This window comes from Orcinus orca, chromosome 5 (genome assembly GCF_937001465.1).
Source record: "Orcinus orca chromosome 5, mOrcOrc1.1, whole genome shotgun sequence".
In the NCBI taxonomy this organism is placed as follows: Eukaryota; Metazoa; Chordata; class Mammalia; order Artiodactyla; family Delphinidae; genus Orcinus; species Orcinus orca.
The window spans coordinates 120,145,489-120,156,785 of record NC_064563.1 but is presented as its reverse complement, the minus strand read 5'-3'; the positions used below and the strand labels follow the sequence as shown (position 1 = coordinate 120,156,785).

Below are 11,297 nucleotides of genomic sequence, written 5' to 3'. Positions count from 1 at the left end.
TGAATGGGGGCCCTCATGCCCGCGTCCTCACGGTAAAGGAAGTCCTTTCTCTGGTCCGAGATGTAGCTTCTCGGGCCGCGTCAGAGCAACAGGACTACATTTCCCAGAGGAGCGCGGGGCTGCCGGGCGGCGTGGGGGCGGTGCCTCACGTCCGGTACAGTCATCCTAAGCCTCTTCGGCGGGACTGTGATGGCCGGAGAGATGACGATCTTAGGTCAGTGATCAGGAGGGTCCTTTGCGCTGTTGCGGGCACCTGAGCGGTTGAGGGAGGCCGGGGTGTTGGGGTCGTTGTTGCATCTGCTGGATCCCGCTGGCGCAGCGGGTAGGGCGCCAGAAAGGTGACTCAGAGGCGGTTTGGGGCTGTTCGCGACGCCGGGTTGGGGGTCGCCTCTAGGAAGGCCCGAGCCGCAGTAGGCCCGGGTAAGGCCGGCGGCGACCTCTGCATACATCCCAGGGACGTTGGGCCTCGGGAAGGGTTCTTTCCTACGCAACGTCGATTTTTGAATCGTTGGTTGAATTGGGGCCTTTGAGAGGCTGCCAGAATGTGCATCTCCTAGATCCCTAGACCCCTTTGTGGAGGAAGGGAGAGGAACAGCAGCAGCATCCCGAACTGTAGACTCATGGGATGCTGGATTTTGAGAGAGCCAGATACCTCTTTGATGTATAGTCCAGTGTTCTTTCCACCAATCCGGGTAGGAATTACCCTCTCCGGAGGAGAAGGTGATGAAATGCTTCCGAAAATGTGTACGTAGGGGCAAGAGGAAGGTGGGATTGGCACCTGATGTCATTTCATTATGTTGATGAGGATGACCTAATAATTAGTAAAGCCGACTCCTACAAATTGGTGTTTTGAGTTGTATGTAACGTGGATGGACACAGGTGTATAGCACAGCCTCCTGAAACCAAATAACAGGTTAGCTGTAAATACGAATTGACTTCTTTCTCCATCACTTATGTTTACAGTCTGCGTGGCGTTTGTTCGTATTTGGCTTTTTCAGCAATTAATATTTATTGAACAGTCATCTACTGGCTGGGAACCATTGGTGCAGGGGATGCAGCGTGACTAAAACCTGACTTCTAAGAGCTTCCATTTATGTTATCATCAGGGTTACACACTTTTAATTCTTCTCCGAAATATCACCTCCGAAATATCACCGTTTTCTGTATTTAATACAGAAAAAGTTAACTATGTTCTGTTATGAAGTGACCGTTTAAAAATATCTAAGCAATTTCCAAAATTATTTTAATCCAGTTTATCCGTTTCATCCTTTTGAAAGGAAAAAAGAGAGGGGATATAAAGAGTTTCACGCTTACAATAACAGAGCTTTTGCTGTGGAAATTTTAATGCTAGTTTCTTTTTAATAATGATATCTAAAGCTAATTATAAAACTATAAAATCTAAATATCATTTGATCAAGAATTGGATTATATTCTAGCTTTTGCTCCAGATGAATGACTTCTCCTTCAGCATTAGCACAATTATTATCGAAATGTTTTTATTTTTTATTCCTTTACTCACCCATAAGTGAAGCACACAAACATACAGGGGGTTTTTTGTTTGTTTGTTTTTGTTGTTACTTCATTTTAATTGTATTATAGTCAGTTTGCATTATGAAAAACTTGATGTTTGAGAAATGTTATCGTGAGTACTATAAAAGAAAATATTTGGACAGTATTTTTAGTCTAGTATGGAAGCGTGATAGTAAAGGGATTTTACTGTTGTAATTTTGCACATTGTACTAGTTTGATAAGACGCAACTTGTAATTTGCCTGTATTTCAGGATCAGCTGTTCTGACTCTCCTGTTGGCTGGCTATTTCGCGCAACAGTATTTACCACTGCCTACTCCTAAGGTGATTGGAATTGACCTTGGCACTACCTACTGTTCAGTTGGGGTGTTTTTTCCTGGAACAGGAAAAGTAAAGGTCATTCCAGATGAAAATGGGCACGTCAGCCTACCCAGCATGGTGTCCTTTACTGACAACGATGTTTATGTGGGGTATGAAAGCTTAGAGCTGGCGGACTCAAATCCTCAGAACACAATATATGACGCTAAAAGATTCATAGGCAAGATTTTTACCCCAGAAGAGCTAGAAGCTGAAATTGGCAGATACCCATTTAAGGTAAGTGAAGCCAAAATCTATTTTAACTTTAGTTCAGAATACTGTTTCAATTAATGCTTTGGCTTCAAGTTACAAAACATTCTATTTCAACAGACTCAGTTTGCCTGGAAGTTATATTATCTCATATAACAAACAATCCCACAGCAGCTCCAGGGTTAGCTAATTCAGTGGTCCCACAGTATTACTGAGGACTTAGGACATTACCATCTCCTCACTCTGCTATCCTCAGAATGTCTGCACAGCTCTTTCATTGTAGCCGTAGGCTAATGAAGCCCCACGTACCTATAGATGGGTGGATGGATAAATAGATATTCTTCCTGTGTTTGTGTGTATACATATTTATATACATAAAAAGAGATCATACTAGGCATGCTGTGTAATGACTTGTTTGAAACTCATCAATATATCATGGACAGTTAGTCAGTGGGCTCACATCATTATCTTTCATGGTTTTGTGAAACGACTGTTCCGCCAATTAATTGTCCAGTCTCTGTCAGTGTAAGTTTTATTTTTTCCCTGGTTTTCCACTATTATTGGAGCTTCAGTGAATATCCTTGTACATGTATGTTTTTACACTTCTCTGATAATTTCCTAAATTTGAATTCAAGAACTGGAATTGATAGGCCAAATGATTGCATGTTTTTAAGTGTTTTGATTTGTATTGCCAAATTGTGCACCGAAAAGTTTATGTGCCCTTACCTATTTTTTAGACTGCCTATATCTTCACTAGTTATTGTTTTTCAATCTTTGCCAATAGATAAATAAAAAATGGTATCTTGTATTAATTTGCATTCCTGTGATTTCTGTTGAGGTCAGACTTTTAAAAATGTGTTTATTGGCATTTTCATTTTCTTTAGTGATCCACTTCTTACCCTTTGTCCTGTTTTCTTTTGGGGTGTTTATCGTTCCCTTAATGACTATAAAATACCTTTGTGATGTGTTTTCAGTATGTTTTCCTTTTTTTTAATAAAACTGACGTATAATTTTATTTTTGAACTGTCAAGACTGTTAAATTTTTATGTGGTAAAATCATCTATTAATAATTTTTTAAAAATGTTTTTGGACTCTTACCATGCTTACAGTGGCCTTTCCCATCCTATCCACTTGTACTTTTTTTTCTAATGCTTTTATATAAGTATTTGTAGGTTTAGGTTTTGCTGGGTTTTTTTTTTCTTTTAAACATTTAAATGTTTATTCCATGTAGGGTTCCCCCCACCCTTTTGGTTAATTATGAAGTGAGATTCTAAATAAATAGATTTTAAAATAGTGGTATCAGTGCTGCTTATTGATTAACGCATCATAAAAATTCTCAAATTTTTATTCATTTTCAAAGGAGCAAAAAAACAATCTCTCCAGGCATTTCTTAGGTTTACTTCTTTGTTCTCTTTTAGCTTCTTTCTTAAGACCCTTTACTAATTTGTAATTTTTCTTATGTAATGATAAAATCATATGAAGCTATACAGTTTCCTCTAAATTACAGCTTTGGGTACATTACTTATTGATCCAAGAGTTATTTTAAAGGTTTTTTTTTTGTTTGTTTTAAGTTTCTAAGTAATCATGTTTTTTTGTTGTTTCTGTTTCATGATCACTCTGAAGGTACTGGTATATTTGGGTCTTATTTTAAGGACCTTATTTTAAGTGTTCATAGCTTGTTTTTGTTTTCCCCAGGCAGGTAAAATACTTTTTGGAAGGTCAAATTTTCTTAATTGAAAACTAATTATGTAGTCTTGAATGATTGGGGTAAACTTCTTATAATTTCTTAGAACAGACTAATTCTCTTTTACTATTGATGTTAATACAAACTATTGGTGAAACTAGTATGTTTTAGAATTAGTCTAATTTTTTAAATGTACAAATGTACAACTACATTAGCAGGAAACAGATGCTAATACATGTTTCCATGGAAACAAGAATGTGAGTGATATTGATTCTTAGATAAGAACATATCGAAGTACTAAAATTATTCTTGTTAATATGTACCAGAACATTCTTTCAATTATCTATTACTTTTGGAAATAAATTAATTTTTTAAAAAAGAAGATCTTGAGTCACAAACATGACTTAGCCACTGTTATTCCTTCTATTTTATCATTCATCTTTTCTTTCATTTAACAGATATATATGGAGAATCTTCTATGTTTCAATTATATGCTTAGTAATGAATTTTATTTTTCTGCTCTTATTGAGAACTGTGGAGTGGATTCATTTTATAGCTTTTAAAGTATGACTTTTAATAACTTCTAATCTTAGTAAATGCACTTGCTAGATAACAAATGAATTTTATGACCCTTTAAAGGTAAGTTTTGATTGAATACATTCCATATGTATGTGTGTTAGCGTATGTGTATGTATGTATATGTAGATATATACACACACAGTTTTATATATATATTTTTTTATCTTTGCAAATCTTATTCACAGGTTTTAAACAAAAATGGAATGGTTGAGTTTTCTGTGACAAGTAATGAGACGATCACCGTTTCCCCAGAATATGTTGGCTCTAGACTGTTGTTGAAATTAAAGGAAATGGCAGAGGAATATCTTGGAATGCCAGTTGCCAATGCTGTTATTTCTGTACCAGCAGAATTTGATCTAAAACAGAGAAATTCGACAATTCAAGCTGCTAACCTTGCAGGTAATATCACTTGCCTGAGTTACATTTTGCTCAAAATTTTGTTAGGCTGAAAATCTGTAGTAATGTGTATCATTTGCAAACCACGTAACTAGGCACCTAGACAAACTATATGGTGATAAATCAGATGGATGTTTATATAGGTTTACAAACAATTTAGAAAGCCCCATTGTACAATGTAAAATGTGTATATTATGACAGCAGCCTATCAGGCGTATGAGAAAGGCTAAGAAAGAACATGGACACACGTTAGCAATGAGGAATTTTTTCTTCTAAAATTCTTTTAATGTTAAGATGAATATAATATAATGTTTTTTAAAAATCTGAGGTGGGAGAAAATTCATTCAACATCATTCAGCAAGTATTAAGTGCCTAGGTAAACAAAACAGATAAATCCGTTTTCTCATGGAGCTTGTATTCTATTGGAGGGAACAGAAAATCAGCCTTGAAGATAAGTATATTATGGCATTTCTTACTTAGCATTATTAACATTTGGGGCTGGATTATTCTTTGCTGTGGGGAACTGTCCTGTGTATTATAGGGCATTTTGAAGCACCCCTAGCCTGTACACACTCGAAGGTAGTGGCACTCTCCCCACCAAGTAGTGATAATTTTATGTCTCCAGATAATGCCAATTGTCCCCAGAGGAACAAAATGACCTCTGGTTGAGAGCCTTGATACAATGTATGTCAGAAAGTAACTTGCCGTAGAAAAAAAGACAGGATAAGGGGAGAGGGTGGGTGATCAGAGAATAGGGGGATTTGCAGGTTTTAAAGAGAGTGGTCAGGTAGACCTCATTGAGAAAGTGACATTTAAGCAGATTTGAAGGAAGCAAGGTTGTGAACCAAGCAGATATATGGAGGAACTGTGTTGTAGGAGAGAGAGTGCCAGTGTAGCAGCCATAAAATGAGAATTTGCTGGTACATAAGAAGATAGGAAGTTGGTCAGTGTGGCCAGAGCAGAGTGAGTGATGAAGTCAGAGAGCTAAGGGAAAGGTATTATGGTCTTTGAATAAATTCTTCAGAGTTTGACTAGTTTCTATGGCTCGTGATACATAAAGCCATACGACTTTCACGGCCGCTCGTTATGTGTGGCAGTTAGCTTAAAGCAGGAGTTTTGCTCAAGGAAATCTGATCTTTTGCTTGCACATTTACTGTTTAACTTTACCTTGAAGTCAGATTTTGCTGTATATTTCAGATTTGCATTCAAGGGTCTTGCATCTTAAGTACTTTTTAAAAGTGTCATTGTAGCTATTGGAGCCTATCATCTGGAATTTTCATTTTATTATCATTTCTTCTCTGTTTATTCATGTGTTCTTTTTATCAAAAAGTCATTTTTAAAAGAAGAGCACACTAAGCTTACCTCATTTCTATAGCAGTTTGTTACAGTGCATAATGACTAAAGTTTATTTGCTCATATATTCCCAAGTAAAATAGGAAAATTAGAAGAGGCTGAGAGATTTTTAAAAATTAAGTATTAATAAATAATAGAATGATGTATTCCGTGAATCTGGGCCTTTATTTCTTTATACTATAATCTTCTTTTAGAATAATTTTAATGACACCCGTTTAGAAGAACGTATATTTACCCATCCCATGTCATTATTTTTATTGGGTTTGTGACTGTGTACTCAGTGGAGTTCACATAAGAGAAGATACTAATGTGTTGTAAGATTAAATGAGAAGAAATTTCTTAATAGTGTCCTCTCATGATTGTTCTTCCCTCCAATCAATTTTATAGGACTGAAGATCTTAAGAGTAATAAATGAACCCACAGCAGCAGCTATGGCCTATGGTCTCCACAAAGCTGATGTCTTTCACGTCTTGGTGATAGATTTGGGCGGAGGAACTCTAGATGTGTCATTGCTGAATAAACAAGGAGGAATGTTTTTAACCCGAGCAATGTCTGGTAAGAAAAATAGAGGGAGCGTTAAAGAGATTGAGGCACGTTAACATATCTAATGTGTAAAGTGTTCATTTAAAAATTTTTCCGTATTCTTTGCGTTCATTTTGGTAATCTTCTGTACATGTAATCTTATGCCACCACTTATTGTATTTATAGCAAAAAGTTAAGTCTCAAAAAATAACTGGACATCCTGTAAGTCAAATAAATATACTGCCATTTGTAGCTAACTGAGCCAGTAGTTTTCACCTCCATGGTAAAGGGAACAGAAGGAAAGAAATTATTTTAAAATGAAGGACGATCGGTTTATTTCATTTAATAATCTGTTTCACAAAATAGATATCTTTAGGAAATCTAATAATAGTATTTTGCATTCTAAATTTTTTTTTAAGGTTAATTTAGTTTCAGGAATTAAGCCTGTGGAGCTTAAGTTACAGGTGGCCTAACTGGACTCCATTTAGAACCAAGGTCAGTGGTGGGCATTTATATTGCATTATTCTTTTCCTAATTAAATTATTTTTTCTACTTTTCAGCCCTTAATCATTTAAACAAAAGGATTTTTTAAAAAAGAAAATGCTTACTGGTACTTTTTAATTAAAAGAAGGACTTCCTTCTGTTGAAAATAATGACATTTAGTGTTTTTAAATTGCTACTTAAAAGCCGGTCAGTGTTCTCAATTTCTTACTTTCTGCAAAAGTATTTGACATCACTGAGATACTTCCTATTACATCATTTAAACCCGGATGTGCACTGTATTTTAATAGTACACGTTTGAATTAAAATCATTTTAATCCAGTTATTTTTAATCAGTCTTTGTATGAATAAAATCTTAATACATTAAATAAGGACTTATTATTCCCAGAATATCATTTATACATACATACTACACAGACACACGTATATATGTACACACATACACATATATTCATAAATATAATATAAACTTTTTAAATTTTTAACTTAGGAAACAACAAACTTGGAGGACAAGACTTCAATCAAAGATTGCTTCAGTACTTATATAAACAGATCTATCAAACATATGGCTTCCTACCCTCTAGGAAAGAGGAAATCCACAGATTAAGACAAGCTGTAGAAATGGTCAAATTAAACCTGACTCTTCATCAGACTGCCCAGATGTCGGTATTACTAACGGTGGAGAAAAAGGACGGGAAGGAACCTCAGATTAGTGACACTGAACTACCAAAGGACGAACTTTCCCCAGCAGACAGCCCCCATGTGAACAGCATGTTTGGAGCTAGCCTTCCTGAAAAGAAAAATGGAGAAAGTCAGGTTTTATTTGAAACAGAAATATCACGGAAGCTCTTTGACACCCTTAATGAAGATCTTTTCCAGAAAATACTAGTACCCATTCAGCAAGTGCTAGAAGAAGGCCACCTGGAAAAAACTGAGATTGATGAGGTGGTTTTGGTTGGGGGCTCAACTCGAATTCCTCGAATCCGCCAAGTCATTCAAGAGTTCTTTGGAAAGGATCCCAACACGTCTGTAGACCCTGACTTGGCAGTGGTGACAGGAGTGGCAATCCAAGCAGGGATTGATGGAGGCTCTTGGCCTCTCCAAGTCAGTGCGTTAGAAATTCCCAGTAAGCATTTACAAAAGACCAACTTCAACTGAATTATGCAGGGATGGTCATTTGAGATCTTGTCTGCTGATCTCTTCCTATTTATCAGACCACCTCTGTCCACTAAATCAAGTCTCTAAAATATCTCACACATTTACCTAAAAGGTAACATTTATATATATGAAATTTTACAGAACATTTTGTTTTAGAATTGAATGTGGCCAGATTGATCCTTGATCTTGGAGAGATCCCATTTCAACAAATACTTCTAAAGTGAAAGAATTGAGGTAAAACTCTTATAGGAGCATAGGTGACTGTATTTTCTGCATTCTGGAAGTAGATATCCATGTGCACTTAAAACTGTCTTCTATAAACGTTGCCTAGTGCCAATTATAGGATTCCCAGTTCTTACTAAATTGTATTAGCAGGAGCTGGTAATTTATTTACTTGGTTATCACATGTAACTCTTAAATTTGAACTATACTTGAAGGACAGTGTTGATGTCAGGTACTTACAGTGGCTGGGAGATAGCAGTGTTATTAATATAAGCTGCATATATAATATTCAGTAACTGCCATATATAACAAAATTACTTTCACAAACTCAGTATCCCATTTTGTGTCCTATTCCTATAACCTGCATTCTCCAGACTTTCAAAATATATTTACTGGATCAATTTATTCTCTTTCTAAAATAGCTACAGATTTATTCAAATGTCTCATTACCAATTTATATTTTCGTTCCTTCATCTGCTATGTGTCATTCTCTGCTTGGATTTCCATGATTCTGCATGGTTTGAAAACAATAGAGAATTATTAATTACATTTTAAAAATGTGTTAATGTCACAATAAAGCCGTCATTACTATAAATTTGTTTTGTTATTTAAGACCTTTGTAGACATTGATAAACAGCAGTAATTAGGTACAGTATTTATTTTATGTTTTTGTTTCATTGTTTATTTTCAGTAAGCCCTGGAGAATTTAGCTTGCATTTGATTCAGTTTTACTGAGATTTTTACCCGTATTTAGTTTTGAATGAGGAAAATTGTACTCATTTGTAAAAACCTTGTTATTGTTTCCTACCATCATTTAAAACTAATCAGACTTGGACTGTTTTTAGCCTTAAGGTTAGTGTGTGATGAGAGCAAAAAGTTTGTGAATACTGGAAATAATGTGGAAATCTAATGTGGAAGACAATGTGAAAAAAATGTCCACAAATCCATATTTGTAGTAGTTTTGGTTTGTTTCCTTTTAGAAAAGATGCAGGAACCAAGAAAGAAAATATAGTAGTTTTATTTATGTGATGCCCCTATTATTTGAAGATTTTCTTTTTCCTTAATAGAGGCTACTTCCTATCGATATTCAAAAATTAAACTCTGGTCAGCAGTTTTGCTAATATAAAATATGTCTGCTTTATCCATTGTTGAATTTGAAAGGATGTTGAAGTTCCAACCACTGAAAAAGAGAAATAAGCAAGCTCATTTCAGCAACATCAAAACATTTCTGCTTCTCATAGTAAAAATCTGAGTGTTTTTTGCAGATCCTAAAAACGAAAAATTTCTTAGCAATGAAATTGCTGTTAAAACAATTTCAATCAAATACTTTTGTGTACAGAAAATGTCTGTAGTAGGTAAATAGAAAAATATAAAATGTTGACATGTTTTATTTTAGAACTAAATGGAGAAATGCCAAAGAGGAATCCTTCACTGCGTTCTGAAAATATTCAAGTGTTCTTTTGGACTTTATAAAAATCTTTACTAGATTTTAAAATTGAAAAATATCTTTTTGCAAAGGTCTTTAAGAGAAAAGTGTTCAATTTATCAAAATCTCCATAGATAGTAACCAGCTTTAACCTAAAGCATTTTAAGACTTTTTTTTAAAAAGCTTGAATTTTTCCGGTATATGAGATAGTTCAGGACAATCTGTTAACAGTCCTTAGAGGAAACAATTTGCAAAACAGGGCAGCTAATCTCATACTCTAAAATTGGAATTTAAATAATTTGATTGTTTCTGAAAAATAGGCAGTGTTGGAATTGGGGGACATTAGTTTAGCATATTAGAAAAGCATAACTATAGTATAGTTATACCTTTAAAAAAAATGTCTTCAATCATATTAGGGGGCTATATATAAATAGTCTTGAAATCAATGTAGTTTATTTAAAAGGTAAAAATGCATTCTGAAAGGGATCATTTATGCATAATAATCTGAAGACATTTTTCATAAAACAATACATTTTGGTTGTACATCTTGCTAGTGTTTTTTGAAGTACATAACTTTTAAAATATTAACTGTCTTGTATGATTAGAATATGTGAATGAATAATTTATTTTGTGTCAGGAATGTTTTGGTATTTACTGTTTTCACTGGAACCACTTATGTATCAGCAGATACTGTTGTGTATAACATGTTCTGAAGATCATAGTTATTGTGCATAACAGATTGTGCCTCTTAGATTTGTGTGTATACAGGTATTTCACATTTTAATGTAAATAAATACCACTTTGCAGTTTGTTTTTTAAATTGTGTCCTTCATTTTCTATTCTGGACTATGCCCAGAGTACATATTTGAGGTATGTAAATAAGAAAGGAAACGGGAATAGAGCTGATCTGATGCTCACGGCACGTGACCTCAGCAGCTATTACCTAATTCCCTACATCCTGAATGTCCCTGGAATTGCTTACTTTTCTACTTACTTTTCTTTTTTTAAATTAATTTTTATTGGAGTATAGTTGCTTTACAATGTTTTGTTAGTTTCTGCTGTACAGTGAAGTGAATCAGCTATACATATACATATATCCCCTCTTACTTGGATTTCCTTCCCATTTAGGTCACCACAGAGGATTAAGTAGAGTTCCCTGTGCTGAACAGTAGGTTCTCATTAGTTATCTGTTTTATACATAGTAGTGTATATGTGTCAATCCCAATTTCCCAGTTCATCCACCGCTCCTTCCCGCCTTGGTGTCCATATGTTTGTTCTCTACGTCTGTGTCTCTATTTCTGCTCTGCAAATATGTTCATCTGTATCATTTTTCTGGATTCCACATATAAGCGATATATGAT

General features: G+C 35.0%; 1 protein-coding gene across 1 annotated transcript; it reads left to right on the top strand.

Annotated features, from left to right (window-relative positions):
* Positions 1–102: 102 nt before the first annotated feature.
* HSPA13 (heat shock protein family A (Hsp70) member 13) lies at positions 103–10,756 on the top strand. The gene is made up of 5 exons (XM_004280420.3): positions 103–214; positions 1,782–2,122; positions 4,544–4,757; positions 6,495–6,662; positions 7,621–10,756. Exons 1-5 carry the CDS (start codon positions 190–192, stop codon positions 8,286–8,288), a joined length of 1,416 nt encoding a protein of 471 aa, XP_004280468.1. The 5' UTR covers positions 103–189; the 3' UTR covers positions 8,289–10,756.
* The last annotated feature ends 541 nt before the right edge of the window (positions 10,757–11,297 follow it).

Coding starts and splice junctions, on each gene's coding strand:
- HSPA13 (XM_004280420.3), top strand. CDS start 190: ATGGCCGGAGAGATGACGATCTTAG. Junction 215..1,781: donor CGGAGAGATGACGATCTTAG/GTCAGTGATCAG, acceptor CCTGTATTTCAG/GATCAGCTGTTCTGACTCTC. Junction 2,123..4,543: donor TTGGCAGATACCCATTTAAG/GTAAGTGAAGCC, acceptor TCTTATTCACAG/GTTTTAAACAAAAATGGAAT.